The sequence below is a fragment of the Protopterus annectens genome, chromosome 17.part0 (assembly GCF_019279795.1).
Source record: "Protopterus annectens isolate FY-2018-M chromosome 17.part0, PAN1.0, whole genome shotgun sequence".
NCBI classification, from domain to species: Eukaryota; Metazoa; Chordata; order Ceratodontiformes; family Protopteridae; genus Protopterus; species Protopterus annectens.
In genome coordinates, this window is record NC_056751.1 from 798,732,118 (window position 1) to 798,758,322 (window position 26,205).

General features: G+C 38.0%; 1 protein-coding gene across 1 annotated transcript in view; it reads left to right on the forward strand.

The window, feature by feature from the left end:
* The window catches only part of LOC122791519 (extracellular calcium-sensing receptor-like), a 120,804-nt gene extending 96,771 nt beyond the window's left edge, over positions 1–24,033 (forward strand). Inside the window, 1 exon segment of the mRNA XM_044059260.1 lies at positions 23,064–24,033. Coding sequence (XP_043915195.1) covers positions 23,064–23,974 — 911 coding nt within the window. The 3' untranslated portion in view covers positions 23,975–24,033.
* The last annotated feature ends 2,172 nt before the right edge of the window (positions 24,034–26,205 follow it).

The following is a 26,205-nucleotide window of genomic DNA, read 5'->3' on the forward strand; positions in this document are numbered from 1 at the left end:
GGGTGTCACATATGTATAAGGCTAAGATGCATCAGTTAGTGTGTGATTGTAAGTGACTTTTTTTCAAAATGTGTAGTTCTATTTTTTTAATCACTTTCAGTTTGGCCATCAGTTAGATAGACTCATCTTCATCCACTGGTCAAGCCATCTGAGTGCGAGATTACTATTGCATCCTTGTAATGCTAAAGAGCATATCTTGATATTCCAGTAAGATCTCTGCACCACTTTATTCAGGCCTGATCTGACCTATTATTTACTACAGTGTTATATTCTGTAGCCTGCAAACAAGATGCTAGATAAATCATAGTATTTGAAAAAAGTATGAATAACACAGAAAGTCTTTAGAAAATGTTATATTCATAGTAAAAAACACCTAAGCATGCTCTTCAAAATAATAGCAATAATAATAATAATAATAATAATAATAATAAAACAAACACCTAAGCACATTCCATCAAAATTGTTTTAGATATCATTGATTATTGTTATGAATTGAAAGAGATGTTAAGTGAATTTAGCCTCTATTACAAAGTAAATGTGGGTCTATATGTAAAGCATATTGATTGATTCGCTTTTAGAGGGTTTGTTGACAAAGGGGATGGTATATAGTGATTTAGCTGAATATTTAAACGTTAGGTCTCCTATGATCAATCAGATATTCAGCTTACTGGATATACATACAAATTTGGATAAGCCTCCTATGAGACTGAATGTGGCTCGTGGGGGTGGAGTAAAACTGAAGTGATGATTTCTGTTGATAATTTTATACAAAGGGTATTCATCAGGAATTATGTTATTATTAAGAATTCTTTTGATTTTTATAAGAATTGTAAGTATTCAAGTGAATGGGGCTAATTTGCTAGTAGCAATTGACATTCAATCATTGTATATTGTTATATCCAGTGACTTAGGACTTGATATTGTATACAGAGAACTTGATCTTGTGAACTGTTTCTCTGACAAATTTTTTAGACTTCTTAATTAAATGTTAAATGTCATTTTTGTCTTCTGATTTTATTAAAAATAACTGAATTGTGTGGTTTTGGGAATGGCAATGGCTCCCTAGCTATGTCAGTATTTTTATGTTAGGAAGGGTTCATAGGTTCATAGGTATTTTTCTAGGCTAATGATCACAAGTGTCTTTTTAAGCCTAGCCATGCATCTCAGATCTCTGACAAGTTCCAATACCCTTGATAAGTGCAAGCATGGGCCTGAGAAATAAACCATTTATAGGTTACCTGTGTCCATTAGAGACATAAGTGACAAACCAGGGATGAATTTCCAGTTCCCCATCCAGTTCTCCAAATTGTACTTGAATTGAGTTAGGGAGGAACTTTGCTTCATATGGATGAGGAGTCTGTTCCTTAGATGGGGTAGTCTCTGGGATATATACCTGTCTCTCCAACAGATCACCACACAGTCCAACATTATAATAATTGGAGGCTCCATCATGAGACACACTGATGTCCCGCCAAGGAGAAAGTTAAGGTCAGTTGCTTATTAGCAGCTAGGATCCGCCACATTACAAATGGATTAAGGTCACTGGACCACAATTACCAATATGACTCAATTTTAAAGTGTATTTAAAGAACAGGAAACTGAAACATTTGTCACATGTGATTATTAAACTTGTATTTAAATGTGTGGTTTTGTTGTTTTCACTTCAGTCTGACAAAGTTCTTGCGAAAACAATAGCATTTACGAAGTGTTAACATGTGTTTTGTTACTTGAGCCACTGTTGTCTTAGCTTCTTATTAGCTTGTTATTATATTTAGTTTCTTTCTTACACTCTCCACTTGTTCTTTCCTGCAGTGTCTGATTCAGTTCTATTTGAGCATTCATGTCTGACACTGCTGGGGTGGGGTGGTGGATACTGACAATACATTAGGTAACCTAATACTAAAAATAAATATCAGTACTTAATGCCTTCCAAGTTGATGGAAGATACTTGCTATTACTATCTGGAAATGCCAATCATTATTTCAGGACTTAAAAATACATATGCACACACAGATGCACACACACACACACACACACACACACACACACACACACACACACACACACACACACACACACACACACACACACACACACACACACACACACACACACACACACTTATTGCAACATTGTGTGGTGGATCTCTTCCTATTATATGTCAAAATAATACAATTAATATTGTTGGACACTGTTTTCTAAACAGTGCACATTTGTAAGTAATATGTTGTAAATATTGTTGCACATGGAATATTTTGTAAATGTGTTTTCTTTTAAGGCGGACAGATACATTTTTGCATTAAGTAAAAAGGTTCTCACAAAAGTGGTGTTAACAAGCAATCATCCTATTAAGTGTGTATGAATAAAAAGGAGAGCTATGGCCCTGGTAATCACAAAAATACCCCTCTCAATGCAGGGAAAGTGTTTTCCTGGAACAACAGTTCTGGTATAATGCCATGGCAAAGAAGAAACAAGATGCAAGGACATGACGTAGCCTTGAAATATTCTGCTAGGGATCCAGACAGAAGGTAGCTGTGTGAAATGACTTTGAACTGTAACACAACAGATATGAAGGGACTAAAATGTGGTGCTAGTTTGCCTGTGCTAAAGAAAAATGTGCTCTGTCTAGTTCTCCTCCAACTACTTACAGCATGAGTTTGTCTACACGCCAGGCTGGGCATAATGGCATGCACACAAACTACTGTACTATCAAAGCCATATTAGGACATCAGAAGGACAGTCCACCTGCTTGCTACCTTGCTCCACTTCCTAGGTCAGACATACTCTGTAATAGGAGTGGACTGCCCAGGCAAGTAGTTTTCCTGTATGACCAATGCGTTTTTGTTTTCTTATGTCTGAAGTTGGCTCCCTTTCAGCAATAGCCTCCTTTAATTCTAGCAAGATAGTATACAAAGGTTAGGTTAGGTACAGCTGTTGGCTGTAAATAATCCTCCACTATCATAGTGATAGTCTTGCTTGATGCTTCCCGAGACCTTTTCACTCACCCACCTTAGTGGACATTGTAACCATTCATGCCACATTCGATTACATATGAAACCCTTAACCCCAAAACCTGGGCATACACCTGAGCCTATGGCATCCCTCTTGTCCTGCGTAACCTTCTTGAATGGCTTAGCCTGCCTCATGCGTTCCCCCATACTGATGTGCAGTGGTGGATCTCCCCCTCCTTTGGAATGGTAACATGTTATCTAGGTAAGGATCCACTTTCCTCCCCATCTCCTAGCCAATGTTATATTCCTCCACTGCCAAGTAAATCCTCATCTCCTCAAGCATAGTGCTAAGGGCTTGTTTCCTGAAAAAGGTCTGTAGATATTTCAAATACTTTCATCTGCCTTTCTCCTGTACTCTTTAGACTTCTGTCTATACAGATCTGGTGCCAATCAAGCATTTATTAACTTTGGCATAATTTAAAGTAATTTTTATTGATGTTAGAGAATGAATTCATAGCTTTATCCATGTACAATAGAGATAAAAACTTCACCCGCTTCCCTAGATCATCTTGGTGCTGAATACAAACTCTTTCAAAGGTGCTTATAAAACAATCTTAATCATTCCCTCATTACATTAAGGAAAAAGTTTTGTACTGGAATGGACTTCTGGGATTTGAATTTCCCCCCTCCATGACTGATGCACCTCTATTGTAGAACGGTCATCTCCTTTCCATGCTAGCATTGCTTTTTTCTCTTTCTCTTCTGCTTGTGCCTTCCATACCTCTCAACTTCTTAGCCCAAGAAATCTGGACAATGCCTGACAGAATGGGAGTATAAAGGCCCAAAAATGGGGACAGATTTTTTAAATTGCTCTTATATACATAGGGCAGTGCAGTGGTACAGCAGTTATTGTTGTTGTCTCACAGTGAGAGGTTCTCTGGTTTGATTCTTGGCTGGGGTGCCTTCTGTGTGGAGTCTGCATGTGCTACCTGCATTCACGTGGGTTTCGTCTGGGTGCTCCAGTTTCTTCCCACATTCTGAAGACATGTATCTGGAGCATTTATTCCCAGGCTTCCGCTGAAAATGAGCTCTGTCCCAGTAAACAAATGTTAAATAAAATAAATAAACTTAGAAAGTTGCTAGAATAACAGGGTATGTATTAAAATGCATTTTCTAAAGCACATCAAGTCTGAAACTCAAATGTATGACAGTACTTACTAATTTCATTCCTCAGATCATTCCAGTGGATTGCCAGAAAACCAAACATTTTATGAGGAACAGACTGAAATTTTGAGTCCGTATAAGGCATTTGGCAGAGGTTTTATGCCGGATGCCCTTCCTGATGCAACCCTCCCCATTTATCCTGGCTTGGGACCGGCACAAGGAAATGCATTGGCTTGTGCATCCCCAGTGGCTGGGTTTAGGGAAGGTCTACAAGAAGGTAGTGAGACCAGCTATGTTATATGGGTTGGAGACGGTGGCATTGACAAAAAGGCAGAAGTCAGAGCTGGATGTGGAAGAGTTAAAGATGTTAAGATTTGCACTGGGTGTGACTAGGATGGACAGTATATTAGAGGGTCAGCTCAGGTTGGATAGTTTGGAGACAAAGCAAGAGAGGCGAGATTGCGTTGGTTTGGACATGTGCTGAGGAGGGATGCTGGGTATATTGGGAAAAGGATGCTAAGGATGGAGCTGCCAGGTAAGGAAAAGAGGAAGGCCTAAGATAAGGTTTATGGATGTGGTGCGAGAGGACATGCAGGCGGTTGGTGTGACAGAGCAAGATGCAGAAGACAGGAAGAAATGGAAACAGATGAGCCACTGTGGCGACCTCTAATGGGAACAGCAGAAAGAAGATGATGATGAGACTGAACTTTTGAGTCAAAAGTCTAGACAAGCTGCAAAAATCTGGACAGTTAAGAGGTATAGTACCTACCGTTTTGTCGCTTACTTTAGTTGCATCTGCTCAGCTGCCTTCAGTTTCCTGTGTTTCATTTCAAGTGCCAGTCTCTACATTTCAGTTGTGTCATAAAGTCCTCTTAGAATGGAACTCATTGTCCTTGTTTAGCCTACTGCATATTCTCCCCATTTAATATCTTGCTCACAACTACCACCATCTCCTTTCTGTACAAATTAGTTTGCTGGATTCTTCTCACATGACATAAATTTGTCAGCTCTAGAATTGACATTTTAGAATATTTGTCAGAAGAAATAATTTTTTGTCTATTCCTAAACTAAATGAATTAAAAAATAAAACAAATAACATGCATAACCAGACCACACTATGTTTTACTTTATGGCTGCAAGTAGGGCCAGCCTCAGGTCTACTGGTGCCCTAGGTGAAAGGTCTCAGTGTCCCCCATTGCCCAACTCCCCCACACATTTCACCCATTTCCCCCTATTCTGGCTTACCCACACCATTCAGATTACATTTTTTTCTTCTCTTTTCTCACAATTTGCCTTACCCTTCATGTTGTCCTGCATTTACTAATTCATTGAACACATTCTTAGTAGGGAAGACTGGTGTCTGATAACTGTGTAGGAAGGAACTGCATAAATTTGTCTGTCTGGGGGGCTGCAAGGCCCCAGAAGCCATGGGGATTCTTGATGCTTCTAAGGTCCATTTTACTTTTTTTTAAAACAAGCTTTATATCCAATGTAGGCCTAAACAAAAATCACGATTAAAGGAAGAATTTCAGTCTTTACTCTTCAACGTTTAGTTTCTCTAAATCCATTCAACACACCCTAACTGATTGATACTACAGTGTAATAATTATGACAACTGTATTAAGCCATGCGGAGTTTTAGATGCTCTGAGGTGCATTTTACAGTTTTTTAAACAACCTTTTCCTCTATTGATGAACTCAATAAAATTCAAGGTTAAGGGAAGAAATTCAACCTTGCTCTTCAACTTTGGTTTTCCCCAAGCCTTTCAATACACTCTGACTGACAAGGACTACGCTGTAATAACTAAATTAATCTGGGGGTCCAGGGGCTGCTAGGCACCTAGTAGCCATGGTGTGCTTGATTCTCCAAGTTACTTTTTCCAACTTTTTTCCAGCCCATTGATCTAATGATGAGCTGAACAAAAGTCATGCATAACGAAAGAAATTCAGTTTGTATTTTTTATTTCAAGGAAGAAATGAGTTATTTTTAAGGCTTAATGCTCAAAGTTAACCAAATAGCAGTGCATAATAAACATAAATGACAAAAGCCTGTGATGACACCTAAATCAATCCAAATTTAGAACTTGCCTCCCCACCCCCACCTTATAAAAGTTAGCTATTTTCTGTGTATTTCTGTATGGTGTTAAATTGGGATGAAACTTAAGGGATAAATATTCATATTATATATTTCAAGTCACTGCTATCATATGTATAAACAGCATGCCTCTTCACTCCTATCTAAAAATGACAGCCACCATCTGTGCCCCTCCCCGTCTCCCAATGTCAGACTTGCACAAAACTGAAATAAACAAACAGAACATATTTATTGTCAGGCATATATTTAAACAGACTACTTCTTTGCTCTCCTCAAAAGACAACCACTGTATATGCATCGGATGTTTTATTGTTGGGAAAATAAAAAAATAATAATTGCACTAATGTTTTCAAATTGTTACTTTATATAGTACACCGCTATTTTTTAAGCTTAGACATTGTCTGTGCACCCCTCTGAACTTTGTGAAGAAAGTTAAAGAAATAATGATGACACAGTCACCAGTCCAACACAGTGACCTCAGCAGTTAGGGAGGAAAGTTAAATAAATAATTGCATCATCCCCAGCTCTCCACACAAGCTGCAGCAACCTTCTAAATGCACCTGTGATCAGGGCTGGTTGTAGACTAGGTGGAGTTCAGGCAGGGGACCACTAGCCTCCCTGAAGCTGTTAAGGTCTGTTTATTCTGTAATGCATTTTCATTTTCTTTTGAGATGACTGTAAACTGAGTTTGAAGAAAGTTGTTACTTTCATCCAGATAACCACCACCAAGAAGTTATAGTCACATCTAGGTACAATTCAGATGTTGGATTGTGATAAAATATGGTGGTCATCTAATGCACTTCACTTTTATTCCAAATAAACAATTGCCACAAATAAAATAATCCTAGTTGCTTTGCACAAAGTACACTAGCCCTGCAAAACATTGATAGTAAGTAAATGACAGCAGACAGCTATTCATCTTCTTCCATAGAAGCCCCAGCAATTATACTTTGTGCATATCGAGTGTCCAGTCAAGTAGTCCAACTTCCATCTCACAAATTCATACTAGTCCTGCACAGCCAGATAGTGATTGCTTAAACGTACCAAACAGCAAGAAGGTCAGTTAGTTTCATCCAGCCAAACCTAACCCCATAGCTCTCGACCTCTTACCTCTAGAATCAGGGACAAATTCATAAATAATCAGAGACTATTGGGGACAGTATTTAAAGTAGCAGTACTATTAACATGACGGGTTGATTGAATAAGAGAATGTGAAATAAAATGAACTTTCTGAAGCATAAGAAGTCTAAAACTATAATTGCCATTATTGTTTATTAACTGTGATAAATCATCCTTTCTCCAAGAATTTTTAGTTTTAGTAAGGATTAGAAGAGACAGAACAAAGTTCTGAGCCAAAGGGTCCATTGAAAGGTATGCCTTACTCCCACCAAGCATTTATAGCCACGACATCTGATCACCATGTAATATATTTCACCTTTGCTCAACAAAGACAAATTGCCATACATTAAGGTATGACAAGCTGTCAACACATATCACAAAGCCAGAAATATTGCACAAAATATCTAGTTTTCACTACCAGCATCACTGTAAAAAAAAGATAAACAAATAAATAAATAAATAAATAAGTAAACAATTAAATAAACAGTACTTCATTGCTTTTATCTTACCCCACTCTTGTGAACTGTCCAGAATTTTGCATAATGCCCTTAAAGATACAATCAATCAGTAAAGCCAGACATTAGAATTAGAGATTTATACTTCTTGTTTAAAAAATCATATTGATGTAAACTGTCAGTCCTGTGAATGCCATGGCTTTGCACCTACTAATTGAATGTTACTAGGTCTGTGTTCAGTGAACCTACAATGCTGAAGTATAAAGTAACATTGCTTGATTTGAATGGTCAAGTGAAATGAAGCACAACCCCTAGGGTTACTCATTATGTGATGGGCATGACTTCCTCTAACACAGGTGTATACTATGTATTTATATTTATGGCAAAGAAAAAACATATTTCATTGCTCAAAAAAAATAAATTTGAAAAGACTGTCTCTCTCCAAATACTGTGCCCTAGGTAGTCATCTTGTTGCTTTATGCATAAGGCCAGGGCCCTGCTTTCCACTCTCTTTGAGAAACAATGTCTCACATGCGCACACACACACACACACACACACACACACACACACACACACACACACACACACACACACACACACACACACAGCTCTCAGAGCAAACCTAGGTAAGGCTGGAAGAATTCTCTGCTTCCTCTAAGCCTTCCTGGCTGAGTAGTATGGCCACCACACTAGAAAATACGAAGACTTCCACTTATCTGTTGCTCTTAAATCAAGCAAAATTTGAAACACACCAATTAATATTTCTTTCATGGGCAGTAGGCCTTAAGCAGTCTAATTGGAAGCACGTCCCACACACCTTGTTAACCAAAAGCACAAATAATGACTACCCTCTTCTCAGATAAACAACAATGTGTAAATATTCTTATACTGAATAAATAAATGAATCCCAGCCACAAAAGCTTAAAGATTAATAAATTAACTTTATTTAAATAATAAAGAAAATACTACATTTTCAAAGCAAAGCATGCATAGGCTGGAACATATAGAGAAATAAAATAAAAGATAATGAAAATAGGATAATGCAGAAAGACTTATGTGCCAGATATCTAAGTTACTTGACTAGAGCTTACTATAGTAATAGTAGCTGTACCTATAGATGAATAATTGGTCCCTTCAGATGGCTCCACAAAAACAAGATAGCATAAACAGCTAGCTTCTTCTAGCATTCAGTTATATATGATGTCTCTTTCCCAACCTCCAATGTCTATGATATCATTGTTTTGTTGCTGGACAAAACAAGTAGTAAAAGCATTTCTTTTGCTTATCGTAGCAACCATTGGATGACTGTCAATATGTATCCATGCTGATTTCTTTCCTTTGCATCCACCCTGATATTTTAATGATATACAGCCATTCAGTTCTTTAGAGATTATAGCAATTAATACATCCCTGCAGAATGACAGTTCCCGGTGTTTCATCTTTCTTTGCAACATTATCAAGAGGAGACAGGAATTCTGGAGATCCAGCACATTTCAAAAGACATTCCCTGTTCTTTAACATTCAGAAAGACAAAAAATCCTGCACTGCTCTAGCCATGAGGGCATCACTCTGGTCACAGGTGAACCAGACAGAAGAGAAATAAAAAATGCATTGTAACTGTTTCATTTATGTTCATGACAACCTATCATCTATAAGGCTTGACAGCATCCATTACAGATTATGTATTTTGGGATGCCAGTATTGTAGTAAGGCTGGGAGGAGATCTGGTTCATTGTAAGGATAACTTGCAGCAGTGAGTTCCATGCAGTGTAATCCCTGGTATGTCACGTCAGTGCCAGACGGCTCTTATCTGTTTTGATGATCAATAAAAACTAAAAGAAAAAGATCTGGATCCTGATATTTGTCCTCTTGTCTTCCAGCTTTTATTAGCTTTTTTACTTCCATTAGGATCCTGAACAGGACCAGCAGAAAAAGCTCTCTCCAATAACACACCTAGTTAAAACCTCATTTTATTATTCATTCTACGGCACAAGTTACAGAGTACTGGGATTTTTATCTAACTCATCACACGTGGATCCTACTTTAGCAACTGTGGATTAGCAATTCCTTTGGAGTTTTTTATTAGGAGTTGTTTAATGCTGTTTTCAATGGACTTTCCTTACAACTGTATCCCTCCTGCATGGCGAGAATTCCCATAGTGCTCATAACACTCTTGGGTAATTTTCAAATCAGTATCTCTAATCTGAGTTATGAAGTATTGAAGTTATCAATTACGTAAGGGATTTAGAAGTTGCATTTTATCTGGTTGTTTGCAAGATTATGGGCTTTTTTAATGAAACCAGTTCTTGTGCTGACAAGGAAGCTGTAAATATTTGTTAAAAAGTATTTGACAACCTCTGCAAAAAACAATGCTTACAGTATTTGTATTTATTGCCTTAGAATGTTCCTTTTATGAATACACATGCTTTCTGATCTTGTGAATGAGTCTGTTAAATACAGTCTACTTTAAGCACTACCAAGTGTATTTAACAGTTACATTCATTCTGCTATTTTTCTCTCTCTCTAAGGTTTGCACATATTATTAATAAAAGGCATATGTATGTTTGAAATTGTATTTTTCTAATATCCCATGCAAATTAAAGAGTAAAGCCAATATAACATAAAAAATAAGCATCTATATTACTGTGTCGAATGACATGTTCACTGAACACATCTTAATCGACATGGAAATATCGACTTGTCAAAAACTCAAACGGTCGAGTTAGTGAATTTTTTTCCCAGGGGAAAAAAATCACTTGGCCATACAGAAATAAAACACACTTTCAAGCCCTACAACACGGGGGGCTTCACCCCCACACACCCCCCAATGTGGTGGGGTTGTGCCCTCCACACCTCCCTAATTAATTGTACCAACTCTAAGATTGCACTACATTGGAGAAAAGGCAAATCCCCAATGATGGCTGAGCGATTTTTCCCCTGGGAAGAAAATTCACTAACTGAGCCATTCGGGTTTTTGACAAGTCGATATTTCCGTGTTGATTAGGATGTTTTCAGTGAACATGTCTTTTGACACAGTAATATAAACCCAAAAATAATATATAATATGTAACCATCCCTCACAACTGAGCTAGCCACTACCAACTTCCCTGCTTCTTCTTCTTCTTTCGGCTTTTCCCAGTTAGGGGTCACCTCAGCGGATCACCTTATCTGCTCATGATTGGCAGTGGAGTTTTACGGTGTCAAGTTGCCAGCCTGGCACCCAGCCTTCCACAGAAGGCACACACATACACACACTCACACCTAGGGCCAATTTAGAGTGTCCAATCAACCTACAGCATGTCTTTGGGATGTGGGAGGAAACTGGAGCACTCGGAAGAAACCCACGCAACCACAGGGAGGACATGCAGACTCCGCACAGAAGGCACCCCGGCTGAAAATTGAACTGGAGAACTTCTTGCTGTGAGGTGGCAACACTAACCACTGCACCACCGTGGCCACCCACTACCAACTTCCCTGCTGCAGGTGCAAAAAAAAAAAAACTGTTAAATATAGAATTAAATAAAGAAAGTTTAATATTTAAGAGGAATATTATCAATGTTAGGTACAATCCAAACTGAATAGCACACTGAAAATAATAGCCTGTAATTATTCTAAAAATATAATACATTTTAACCCACCTAGGATGAATTTTGGGACAGGACTACCACATATAATACCATATTCACAAACATCAAGGATCCAACTTTTTTGTTCTATGTTGGACATTGTGCTGAACAACAACATCTTTCTATATGATGATAAGTTCTGCCATCAGAAACTGGGGGTTGCAATATGCACCCCGCTAGCCAGCACTTATGCCAACCTTGTGTTGAGTAGGTGGGAAGAACAATTTTTAATGGAAATGATTCCTTTAGGAATGAGTATTTAGTATTTTTTAAACGTTTTGTTGACTATGTTTTTTTATTATGGCAAGATGATGCTGAAAGCTTCAATAATTTTGTAACATCCTTCCATAAAAATACTAGTTTTTGGTATTTGATGTACAATGGTCATATGAAAAAAAAATTTTTTTTAGATTTATTTGTTATTAATAATAGTACTTGGTTTGACACTATGATTTATAGGAAGAATGTTCAAGGGGTTAAAATGTACCTTCAGAAAGTATGCACCCAAAACACATATATAAAGGCGTGGTAAAAAGCCAATTCCTAAGGGCAAGTACATTATGTTCGAATGAAGAGAGCTTTCATTCTGAGCTAAGTAGTATGGAAAATTACTTTTTAGATAGATGCTATGACCAGACACTTTTTAAAAATATAAAGACACTAGTTGAGAGAGAGAGAGAAAGAGAGATCTACATCAACTACACCTTATATGCATTTTGATTCATATGGTGGCACTGAGACAAATGTGAGAATTAGGAATATTGATTATAATTTGAGATATATAATGCGATATAATAGGTACATTAGCAAAGTGCAAAAAAGTTATAGAGAAAAATTAGACTCTCTTAAGTACTAATTCTGAAATTCCTAACATTGTGGGTGCAAGACCAAATAAAGTATGTTTATAAAAAGAAAAGAATTTGAAGCAAATACTTTGCTATAAAGATTTTAATGCAAAGAAAAGTTCTACACAAAAAATAAATAAGCCTGGTACTGTGACTTGTTTTACATATATATTTTGCAAAGAGATCAGCACAGAGATGCACTTTAAGTGCCCTGTAAGTCAAGAATTATTTACATTTAGAGCTTCAGGTACATGTGACAATTCCAATGTGATATATTTTGCTAATTGTGTACCCTATAAAAGTTTCTATATAGGAAAAACAAACAAGAAACTAAAAGATCTGATATTAGAAGGAATGTCAAAACCAGTACCCTAGCTAGACATGTCTCTACTTATGGGGATGAGCATAAATTCAGATTCAAGATTCTGCAAAAAGTATCTCAGGGTTTATGTGGGGGTGATTTGGTGAACAAGACCGAATATCTAGAATATAAATAGATAAACTTTTTTAGGGCCAATAAACCCCCTGGCCCGAATTCATGTAATAGCTTGAAACCAATATTAAAAATGAAATGTGACACTTTGTAATTTACTGCTGTATTTGTGGTTTATGAATATTCTATGTAGTCATATGTTTTGGGTCATATGTCTGCATCGCATGCTTTGGTTTATCCTTTATTGGTTGGTGTATTTGTATATAAGAGCATTTTATGTTCTGGACTGAAGAAGGTTCTTTTGATTCGAAATCTCTGTTTTTACTGTGCATACTTTGATTAAATATTGGACGATGGAATTCTGGTATCTTTTGTTTGTGCATTTTATTGATTTCTACCAGTTTGTCTGGAATTCCTTCCACTACTTGAAGAGTTTTTGTATTTATAGCGCCATATTCACTTATTATTGCAACTATGCCAAGGTTAGCATTGCCACCTCACAGCAAGAGGTTCTCCGGTTCAATTCTCGGCTTGGGTGCCTTCTGTGTGGAGTCTAGTGGCTGACAACTTGACACCATAAAACTCCACTGCCAATCATGAGCGGACAGATGATCCACTGTGGCGACCCCTAACCGGGAAAAGCCGAAAGAAGAAGAAGATTGCAACTATGCCAGTAGAGTTTTTGTGGTATGGCCCAGATTAATCTGATAGGGGAAAATATACAGCATTTTGCTGAATTAATTTGTTCCTGAAAATTGTTAGCAATAATTGCTGCTGCTACCAAAGATTTTAAAATTGAAGAAAAGCTACTTAATTGACTAACGCTTTATTCTAACAGTTAATTAGCTTTTTAACAGCTACTACTTTGGAGCCTACAACTTAAGAGAACAGTTTTACAATGCTTTTCTACCTTTATATAGTGACTTTATATAGTGAAGTGTTTGTGGCTAAGTGGTATTATAGGTTCATAGGTTCATACTAGGCTATCTGCCCTAGGGCATTTATAAGCCTAGCCAGAATGTGTTTGGCTTTCGCCACCCATTTTAAATTTATTTTGCTATGCCCTTTTTCGAGGTTAGTATACTGTGCCTCTGTCTAACAGTGACACAGAAGTGATACCCAGGGTAAACCTACGATCTCCCATCCACTCATCAAGATTCCTCTTGAAGAGAGTCAATGAGGGACTCTGCCTAACCTGGACTGGGATTTTATTCCAGAGTGAAGGGAGCCTCTGGGTTATGAATCTGTCCCTCCAGCATGTCCTATTTATTTCAGTGCTGAGGTTCAAGTCTCTCGAGCGTAGCTCGATGGGATTTGGATTTTCTGAGGTGCAGCATGTCCATTAATTCGGGTTGGACATGGCTTTATACGCCAGGCACAGATCGCCTCTGAACAGGCGGTATGCCACTGAGTAGAGCTGGAGTTTCTTTAACCGGGCAGCATATGGCATCTGTTTGAGCCCTTTGATCCTCTTGGTGAGGTACTTTTCGGGTCTTTCCAGTTGCTGCAGGTGTCTGGTAAGGTACATCCCAAAAGGGGCATTGTACTCAATTATGGGCCTGATGAGGGATGAGTAAAGAGGCACGATGAACTCCCCTGATCTAGATGTGAATCCCTTCATGATTAGGTGGGCTATATAAAATGTTTTTCTAACCACTTTGGCCACGTGGTTGTCAAATGAGAGATTGCTATCAACTTGGGTCCCCAGGTCCCTAATTAATTCTTCTGTACTTAATGGATTTCCACCTATGTGGTAATTTGTGGGCACTTTGTTTTTGCCAAAGGGGATGACTATACACTTTTTGGCATTTAGCTTGAGGCCATGGCTCTGGCACCAGTTGTCTGTTTCTATGAGGCCCTTTTGGAGGATGCTTGTGTCGGCTGGAGAGTCGATTATGGTGCCCAGTTTGCAGTCATCTGCGAACTTGGTCAGCCACAGTCCTTCTGTGTTGGCCTGTACCTCCGAGAAATATATACCGAACAAGAGAGGTCCCAGGACTGAGCCTTGTGGGACACCACTTGTAACTGGTTTGAGTCTGACATGGCTCCAGCAATTCTAACCATGTGGGTTCTGTCCTTGAGCCAGTTTGCAATCCATCTAGTGACATAGGGGTTTATATTTAAGCTGGTGAGCTTATCTATAATGCCCGAGTGGGGTATTGTATCGAAGGCTTTTGCGAGGTCCAGGTAGGCTGTGTGGACCACCTTCCCCTCGTCAATGGCCTTGGTGACTGTTTCAAAGAAATCAACCAGGTTTAAGAGGCAGGATCTGCCTTTAACAAAGCCAAACTGGGAAGGATCCAGTGTTTGTAGGTCCCCAATATCTTTATTTATGAGGTCCATGATGATCCTTTCCATAGCTTTGCAGACCAAGCTAGTCAGGCTTATGGGGCGATAGTTTACAGGATCCGTTGAGGCACCACCTTTATGGAGAGGGACCACTGTTGCTGTACGCCACTCTTTGGGCACATATCCAGTAGTAAGGCTGAGATTGAACAGTAGTTTTATGTTTGGGTTTAGCTCTTCTTGGAGTTCATGTAGGACGCAGCCCGGGACACCATCTGGTCCCATTGATGCTGTGTTTTTGCTTTGGAGAGGCGGCTCTTACCTGAGCATCTGAGATGTCAGGGGCAGCACTCTGCTGGGATAGATATTTGCCCTTTTGGTGGGGAGGGGGGGGGAGAAGTTAGCGCTGAACCTGTCAGCTAGGATGTTGGCAATGTCTGTGGGTTCGTGTATTTTTGTCATTTTGGACTAATTCTGAGCATATCTGGGAATTACCACCCAGGTTCCTAACATAACTAAAGAAAGCCTTGTGATTATCCTTAGTGTCCTGTGCAATTTTTCTCGAAGCTGGCCTTAGACAATTTTATGTGTGCCCGTAGTTTTTTGCTAATACTGATCAGTGATGCCTTCCCTTTTGGGATTTTGCTTTATCATTTAGTAGCTTCCTCCTTCTATTGTATAGTTTGTTTATGGCTGGGGTCCACCAGACAGGACGCCTGCCTTTGGAGGATTGGGTCTTGGTTTTATTTGGGATCGATGATCCATGCATTCCTGAAGGTGTTCATAGAATGCATTTATAAAGGATTCTGCGGTCTGGGCAGATTTTCCACAGGCCGGGGCTTTGAAGGATTCCACCTCAGTTTTGAGGAGTGTAAAATTTGCTTTAGAGAAGTTTTTCACTGTGGTTTTCTGGGCAGGGGTGGGGTCGGGATGTGAATATCCAGTGAGATTAGTTTATGGTCTGATCTTACCAGTGAGGGATACACTTCTGGTCTGGAGCATAGAGTCCCCATGTTGGTGATGATCAGGTCCAGTATGTTTTCCCTCTTGTGGGAGTGGTAACAAGTTGTTCCATAGCATTTGAGTTTATAAATTCTAGGAACCTTTGGGCTAGGGTGTTGGAGCTAGAGTAATGCTCCCAGTCTATGTTTGGGTAGTTGAAGTCCCAATATAATGGTGTTTGGAGAGACCTTCATATTTTCCAGTGTTCTCAGGAAGGCCGAGTGGGGTTCCTGGGTTTGGGAGGGTGGTCTGTAGCAGGCTATAAACTGGAAGGCAGTTTTACCCACTGTTAGTTGCACATGGATAGTCTCTGATGCTTCGTGCTTTGCCACCAACCTGGAGGTGTGGGTATCTTTGATGAATATCGATACTCCCCTTCCTTTTGTGGTTCGGTCCAAGTTTTGTGGCCGAAAAGCATGGTATGAGGTATAACATGGTAGTGCTGGGGTGCTCTCGGGAGCCCTGAACCAGGTTTCTGTTACTGCACAGATATCGATGTTCTCCATGCTAAGGAGAGTTTCGAGTGCATCTTGAGGTTTAGACTTCTGGCGTTGAGTAGCATTACTCTTAGTTTCTTATCCCTTGTGATACCTATGGAGGTGGGTTTGTCTTTTGAGCCTTGCCTAAAAAGGCACTATGGGGTAGCAAGAGCCTTTGCCAATATCCGAAAGCCCAGGGGTGACAGGTGCAAGCCGTCCCTAGCGAAGCATCATGGCTTGTCGAGCATATCATCCCAAGCTGACAGGCATTGGATCCCCTTTGAATGACACCAGTACTTAAGCCAATTGTTGAAATTGATCATCTTGTCTTCATATTGTGGCATAATTCTTGATGAGGTAAGATGCTACTCAAGGTCAGGGTGCCTGGGCTACATGCTCAGAGAGCTCCTTTATGTCTCTTTTCATGTAGTCCAGGGAGGTACGTCTCAGGTCATTCACACCAGCATGGACAATGACTGAGTCATTTTGTACTTGCCTTGGAGTGACCTGAGTGCTTGTGTTATGTGGCGGATCCTAGCGCCCGACAGGCTGCTCACCGTGACCCTCTCCTTGTTCAGCCTGGTGAGCGGGACGTCAGTGTGCCTGACGATAGAGTCACCTATTACAAGTGTATCAGGTGTGTTGTTTAGTCTTAAGGGCTGTGACTGTTTGGCACACTGGCTTTGTGAGATATGTGTTACACGTGTTTTGTTTTGGGGTAGCGGCTGCTTGGGTGTCTGCTTTGGAGGTCTCTGCTGCTTCGCAGATCTTTATTTAGAGCCTCAGTATGTTTTTGTGTGATTATGTGTTTGGTTTGCTGTCGTGGTAGGTCTATGTGAGACTGGAATTGTAGTGAGTGTGGTTTCCTTCTCCTCCTGACTGGTTATGCCAGTACTGAGTTGAGAGAGCTTAGCCTCCAGTTTGGCTATATGGTTGCATCTCTCACATGTGTTGGAATTTGTTGGGAGGAGGAGAGGGTTGTCTGTGTACATGAGGCAGTTGTAACATTGCCTCAAGATTCAGATTCACCAGCTGGACCGAGAGGAGATTGACAACTGACCTTTGGACATGCTAGAATAATATTGGGAATTCCTTAATAATTGAAAACCAGGGCCAGTGGGGAGTGAGGGTGTAGTGCTTTTAATTTTTAGTGCTGACATATAATTGCTTTAGTGAGCAAGTGCCAGGTAACTTAAGTGCAATGTGTTACAGGTAACTTAAATGCAAAACGACAAACAGTAACTTTATTTCAAGTGAAACAAGGAAATAAGTACAGTAAGCAATGCAGATATCACTAGTGATCCACAGAAGCTGAGAAGCCGCGTATTAGGTGGAATTAGCGTTCCAGGTCAATAACAAGCAAACAAACAACAAGCATATAAACAAAGATAGATTCAGCAGGCCTGGATCTAGTCTATGCTACAGCAAACAAGGTGTACCAATTTCAGTAAGATACAGTTCAAATATTCAGGCACTATAAACCTTTAACCAGAAATTCCCAGCTCAGAAGGGCAGAGTCCAGCCTCTTCTCCCACAAGAGTGCAGACCACAAACCTTCTTAATGTAAAATAACTGGCCTGAAGCCCAAGTGCTTAAACCAGAACTAATACACTTTAAGAATAACAGACACTGGGCTCTCAATCAGCAGTTCCCAACTTAGAAGGATGAAAGCTACCTGTCCTGCCACCACAGTGCATGCCACAATCCTTCCTAATGTAAAACAACTGGTCTGAAGCCCAAGTGCTTAATCCAAAAGACTTAGAATGACAGCTAAACGTTAATCAAGTTACTACCAAGCAGTAATAAATACAATTGAATACTTTAGAGAATGCCTGGATTAGTGCTCAAGTTACACAAACAAAGCTAGATCCAGCAGGCCCGAATCCAGTCTATGCCACAGCAAACAAGGCACCAACTTCAGTAAGAAGCAGTTCAGATATGCATGCACTATAAGCCTTCAATCAGAAATTCCCAGCTCAGATGGGCAGAGTCCAGCCTCTCCTCCCACAAGAGTGCAGACCACAAACCCTCTTAATGTAAAATAACTGGCCTGAAAGCTCAAGTGCTTAAACCAGAATTAATACACTTTTAGAATAACAGACACTGAGCCCTCAATCAGCAGTTCCCAACCTAGAAGGATGTAAGCTACCTGTTCTGCCACTACAGTGCAGACCACAAACCCTCTCAGTGCAAAACAACTGGTCCGAAGCCCAAGTGTTTAAACCAGAAGGCTTAGAATGAGTTACACCAAGCAGTAATAAATACAATTGAGTACCTTTAAGATGATGCAAAAGTAAAAAAAGTAGGTAGAAACACAAGTACAGTAAAAGCAGATGAAAATTTTTTTTTTTTTTCTGAACAAGTGCTGGAGATCAAAGAAACAGATTTGAGTGTTGAAACTAGAAAACTGGCTAGTTATAGGAAAAAAAAAACTAAGCTAGAAGACTTCCCTCCAACACAGAAGGGTTTGGGGGCTCAGAAGCCTACAAATAGTCTATACCACTTAACAGGAAAGGCAGGAAACAAGCTTAAATTTTTTTTTTTTTTCTGTTACCCAGATGCTCTCTTTGTACACAGTAGGACTGCCTGAAATCAGAATATGATCTCACTGCACTCAGTTGAGTGAGCAAATGAGATGGGCCCAGAAGGAGTATCCAAACACAAATTTACAAGAGGGGCAGCTGCAAGGCCACTAAGATTAACACCAAAACAAAAACAGGGAGGGTGGGTGGGACTAACTGAAGAGCAGAGTGAAAACTTCCAGTTCAGCTAATATTCCTTCCACACAGTCAAAATCAATTTAAATACTGTATTTTTTTGAAAAAAAAGAACAGATAAAGGTACTTAAATTCTCTTATACGTCCAGTTGAATATAGCAAGTTCTTAGCCGGCCAAAGCTGAGGTTTTTAAGCAGAAAATATTTCACACTGTACCACTTAAATAGGCAAGGACAGGAAATCAAAGAATGTGACTACCCCACACCTGTAATTACTAGCAAATAACAAAATTCAGCAAACACTGACTAACTTCCAGTTCAGCTAATATTCCTTCCACACTGAAGAGCAGAGTGAAAACTTCCAGTTCAGCTAATATTCCTTCCACACAGTCAAAATCAATTTAAATACTGTATTTTTTTGAAAAAAGAACAGATAAAGGTACTTAAATTCTCTTATTCCAGTTGAATATAGCAAGTTCTTAGCTGGCCAAAGCTGAGGTTTTTAAGCAGAAAATATTTCACACTGTACCACTTAAATAGGCAAGGACAGGAAATCAAAGAATGTGACTACCCCCACACCTGTAATTACTAGCAAATAACAAAATTCAGCAAACACTGACTAACTTCCAGTTCAGCTAATATTCCTTCCACACTGAAGAGCAGAGTGAAAACTTCCAGTTCAGCTAATATTCCTTCCACACAGTCAAAATCAATTTAAATACTGTATTTTTTTGAAAAAAAAGAACAGATAAAGGTACTTAAATTCTCTTATACGTCCAGTTGAATATAGCAAGTTCTTAGCTGGCCAAAGCTGAGGTTTTTAAGCAGAAAATATTTCACACTGTACCACTTAAATAGGCAAGGACAGGAAATCAAAGAATGTGACTACCCCACACCTGTAATTACTAGCAAATAACAAAATTCAGCAAACACTGACTAACTTCCAGTTCAGCTAATATTCCTTCCACACTGAAGAGCAGGGTGAAAACTTCCAGTTCAGCTAATATTCCTTCCACACAGTGAAAATCAATTTAAATACTGTATTTTTTGAAAAAAAGAACAGATAAAGGTACTTAAATTCTCTTATACGTCCAGTTGAATATAGCAAGTTCTTAGCTGGCCAAAGCTGAGGTTTTTAAGCAGAAAATATTTCACACTGTACCACTTAAATAGGCAAGGACAGGAAATCAAAGAATGTGACTACCCCCACACCTGTAATTACTAGCAAATAACAAAATTCAGCAAACACTGACTAACTTCCAGTTCAGCTAATATTCCTTCCACACTGAAGAGCAGAGTGAAAACTTCCAGTTCAGCTAATATTCCTTCCACACAGTCAAAATCAATTTAAATACTGTATTTTTTGAAAAAAGAACAGATAAAGGTACTTAAATTCTTATACGTCCAGTTGAATATAGCAAGTTCTTAGCCGGCCAAAGCTGAGGTTTGAAAATATTTCACACTGTACCACTTAAATAGGCAAGGACAAAAAATCAAAGAATGTGACTATCCCCACACCTGTAATTACTAGCAAATAACAAAATTCAGCAAACACTGACTAACTTCCAGTTCAGCTAATATGCCTTCCACACTGAAGAGCAGAGTGAAAACTTCCAGTTCAGCTAATATTCCTTCCACACAGTTAAAATCAATTTAAATACTGTATTTTTTTGAAAAAAATAGAGCAGAAAAGGTACTTAAATTCCATGTCCAGTTGAATATAGCAAGTTCTTAGCCAGCCAAAGCTTAGGTTTTTAAGCAGAAAATATTTCACACTGTACCACTTAAATAGGCAAGGACAGGAAATCAAAGAATGTGACTACCCCCACACCTGTAATTACTAGCAAATAACAAAATTCAGCAAACACTGACTAACTTCCAGTTCAGCTAATATTCCTTCCACACTGAAGAGCAGAGTGAAAACTTCCAGTTCAGCTAATATGCACAGAAATTATTTTATTTTTTCTGTTGGCTGTTAACAAGTAGATTACATTTTCTGCTCCCATACAAAGAAAGAAAGAAATTCAGTGAGACTCTTACATTTGCAATTTAGCTGATTATTTGAAAAGCCAAATTGAAAGAGGAATACAAACCAAAGGAAATACATTTCCATCATGTACTCATACACTTTTCTGAATGCAAATTTCTAAAATGTAATTCTGATGAGGGTTTGCTGTTGTAAGAATCAATCCAGGGTAGAATGTTTCTGTTGTCATAAACTAATTGTAGCACTTTACAAACTTCTGAAAATATAAGTTCCAATTAAAATAGTTAGTCATTGACTGAATAAATGAAGTAATGTCAGTGTCTTTAATATTTTATGTAAACTTTGAATGTGGAAGAATCATAATGTCCTAGGGGATTAGGAGAAAACATTTTCCAAAAGAATGTGGAAAAAATTATTTAAATTTTGCTGACCCAGTCTTGATCTAGTGGAAGAACAGCATTTTATAGGAAAAAAAGACCAATGATGGCACATCTTTAATGCGCATAAATGAGTGCTGCCTGCAAAAGATAGGTCAACACAGTGGCAGTTAAATTCTGTATGGACAATAGAAAACAGGGGGTCTTGAAAGAGGAAAACAAAGAAAACAGACAATGTACAAAACAGAGAAATCAACTCTTACTAACTCAACTTTTATTATATGTCTTTATTAGAAACATTGCAAAACAGATGAAACTCCAACAAGAAAACTTTAAAAAATGTTAGAAAAAGTAGTATATGTCAAATATAATAAATTTAAATATACTTATGAAATAACGACCTTTAAGACAATAATATGAATAATATAATTAATTTAGCAAGAAACAACTGAAAACTGAAATTAAGTATGGGGCAGAAGTTAAGTGGATAATCAGCAATGTTGTAGATTGAGAAATGTACTGTCAAATATAGTGAGCATGATATCTAATTAAGAAATATATAATGATAAATGTTCAGTTGTTCATCTATGTAGTTGTTCAATGTAAAATTCAGTAAAAATATAAAGAAAACCCAAAAGTCTACACTGGATTTTGAAACTACATTCTTAGCTTTCTAGAAGCTGCTCTGTTCGTATGTTAGGATCCTGCAACTGGATTTTGGAACTACATTCTTAGCTTTCTAGAAGCTGCTCTGTTCATATGTTAGGATCCTACATTGATGGAAGCGGCATGATTTATCATGCAGAAACAGTAAGTCCAGTAAGTCCAACTAATACTGGTTCTGGAAAGAAGGCTGTTTGCTTACGTTAGTAAACTTTAATCCCTGTAGGAAAGAGATAGCACCTTGTGGCGGTCACAGAGTCCCTTGCTGCAGGAGTAAGTTTTCAGTGAGCCCGTGACAGTTATTGTGCTGCGTTAACATACTGAATGCTATAATGCTGACACTATAGAGAAGTAGATGTGTAGTGTATAGTTTGCCAGAAAGAAACTGAGATGAAAAAGATTAAACCAGTGTGGGAAATGTGCATAACAGATTTGGAGATTGAATTGTGTTTAGCAACTCATTACTCCCTCTTAGTCTTAAAACTTTGAAGGACACTAGGGGACTTTAAACCAGAAAAAGTGTAACTAAGTTTATAGTATTAAAACGATTATTTGAAAAAAAATGTTGATGGCATTGTAGAACTTAGTATCTCCAAAATAATGTTTCACTTTAGAGTTTGGGTTGAAATCTGAATCTAGATTAATGGGACAGCATATCACATAGCATAACAAAAGTTTAGGTTTATGCTGCTTAATCAAGGTTTGGACTGGTATGATATGCTTTCTAGTACTGGCTACACACAGATGTATATACATTCTATGTTATATAAATGCGTGGTTGTATAATGATTATAAGACATTTTCCAATCTGAATGACTTAAATAGCCACCAATTTTAGCTTAACCTTGTTTTTCTTTCTTACCAGATGCCACTGAATGCATCAAATGCCCAGAAGATCAATGGGCTGGCAGCAATCACTTACACTGTATTGCAAAAGAAGTTGAATTTTTATCCTTTGAAGAACCTCTTGGAATAACATTATCAGCCATTTCAACATCCTTTAGTTTTATCACTGTGTTCATATTCTGCATCTTCATTAAGAATCGTGACACTGCAATAGTGAAAGCAAACAATTGTGAACTGAGCTTTATTCTTTTGTTTGCACTAATGTTATGTTTCCTCTGCTCCTTGGTATTTATTGGTAAACCACTGAAATTCAACTGTATGTTCTGACAACCTGCATTTGGAATCATATTTTCCCTATGTGTATCTGTTATATTAGCAAAAACAACCACTGTAGTTATTGCTTTTAGTGCTACAAAGCCCAACAGTAAGTTACAAAACTGGCTTGGATCCAAGACACCTATCTTCATAGTTGTTGTATGCACTAGTGTTCAAGGGCTTATATGTACTTGCTGGATAGCTTTATATCCATCTTTTCCACAGATGAACATGGCATCTCAAGAAACCAAAATAATAAATGAATGTAATGAAGGCTCTATAACTGCTTTCTATGTTGTTCTGGGATACCTTGGCATTCTGGCAACCGTGAGTTTCATTGTAGCCTTTTTTGCAAGGAAGCTACCTGACAGCTTCAATGAGGCCAAATTCATCACTTTTAGCATGCTTGTATTTTGCAGTGTTTGGTTGTCTTTCATCCCAGCCTACCTGAGCACTAAAGGAAAATATATGGTTGCTGTAGAAATATTTGCCATAGTAGCATCTAGTATGGGACTGCTTGGCTGCATATTTTTCAATAAGTGCTACGTTATTGTACTACAGCCTCAGCTAAACACAAGGGAGCACTTGATAGGAAAGAGAACTGCAATTCGTTAAAGAAAAAAAATTATAAAGGAAATCATACCCACATTGCAGTTAACTGAACACACTTTAAGAAACCTGGAATAAAAGATATAATAACATTCACTGGTGGTGTTCTTGTCTCGAGTTTATAGAAATCAAAAAAATACATTACATTTTTGTTCTTTAAAATCCATAAAAAATATAGACTATGTGAATGATAAAGCCACCAATTAATACATTTCATATACTAAAGGGTAGTCTGTGTTTGTACTTAACCAATATTTTTAATTGTATTAAACATGTCTTGTAATTTATTTAGTATACTCATTAAGAATATTATTTTATTAATATTTTAGGCTGTCACACTCATTATGGTCCTATAACCACTCATTGAACAAAGCATGTTGTGTTGCTTTATGCTTTGGTATTTCGCATTTGTTTAGTAATGCATAATTCTCAGGATTAATTATTCCCAGGTACACCACTACTGTTATTACTTCCAAAATACATTATTGCTTTGTGACACTTTCTTGCTATTACCCCTTCTTTGTTCCCTTTCATCACATGGGCATCTCCTGCATAACGAGAAGACAGCAATGTTAAATGATCTTTTGCATTTGATAAAATGCATTTTTATAAGCAAAACAATATCCTTGTTTAGTGCTGAAACATTCTAAAATATTGTTAAATTGATAGTTTTCAGTCACTCTTACAAACATAAAACTGTCTAAATATTTCATTTTTCAAAAATGTTTAACAAAATTATTTAAAGAACATGACAGGAAAAGAATAACTGGAAACTTTCACAAAATGTCTAAGTCATCATGTAGTGTAGATGATAGGTAAAGTCTCTGCTTCAAAAATGCAATGAATGGCTACACAGTAAGCAGCAGTCACTCTTCAGTCACACAATCTCTTTCATTTTCTTATATTTCATTTTAAGTTTAAAACGAACACTACTGCTGTGTCATGCAAACTATGGATTGATCTATCTTTATGTAAATTCTCTGAATTTGTACTCTGATACCCTGTGTAGCTTCATGATATTCATAGACTGCCCCATTTCAAAATTAATAAAATCATATTGAGTAGACAGCTACCACTGTTCCTTTACACAAAATAGTTATTTTTGTATCTAGTTTCAATCTGTTCATTAGAGTTAAAGAATACTGTTGCACAATATATACCACACTTATTTTCTTTAAGGTACAAGAGTAAAAAAAATGTTCTACTGTAAATAGCCACATACCAACAAAGATGATTAACACCTAGCAGAATGTATTGTTAAATTAGTTCTTTCCAAAATTCCAAACAAATAACATTAGCAAGCTGCAGAAATTCTACTCAGTGGCAGTAGAGGGAAGAAACTACTCTCTTAGGAGTAGAATGAGATGAAATTGCATGAAACAAATTAGAATTAGAAAGTTACTTTTGCATAAATTCTGTGGAGCAGAACTGTCTGTACATACAAACCAGTGTGTAACAAAAAAGGGACTTTTTTACTTTGTCAAAATCAGGATAGTGGTGTGCTCCGTACTACTTCTAGGAGACTAGAACACAAAGGAGCTATACAGGGTGATTGAAATATAACAAATATGCTGTAAGTCCTCTATAAATATCAAAAGAGACCATAACAATCTATCAATCATCTCCATCGTTAATTAATTTATTTATTTGATGTTTGTTTACTGGGAAAATTTGTCTGTGCCAGAAAGTGCCCATTTTCAGTGGAGGCCTGGGGAGAAAATCAAGTACAGATATTTTAAATCACTGAGTATCATGTTACACTACAAAACATAACAGTGAAAATAATGTTGTAATCAGAAAAACATGCAACATATGTTTCATAGTAGAGTGCAATGAAAAAAACAATAACATGAGTTGGAGAAAATATATGAGGAAAATCTCAATAGTCTTATTATTTGTTATGTAGATTAGTATGTGATACGTGAGACCTGAGACAATTCTAATAAGATATTTAATGCGATATTTGAGATTACATGATTAGAGACAGTGAGGGGAAATTGAGTGATGTCTTAATATGAGACACGGTGTTCATATTATGGTTATAGAAGGAAGAAAGATGGAGAATAGGAGATTATAAGAAGAGTGCAGTGTAGGGTGTCTTCAGGTAGCTTAGGTGAGTAGGGAGGAAACAGGAAGATGAAAGGTCTGCAGAGATGAAGTGGATGAAGTAGTGGGAAAAACAAGAAAGGAGTAGAACAGGAGACTGGAAGGGATTGTGAGGTGTGATTTAGGCTGAA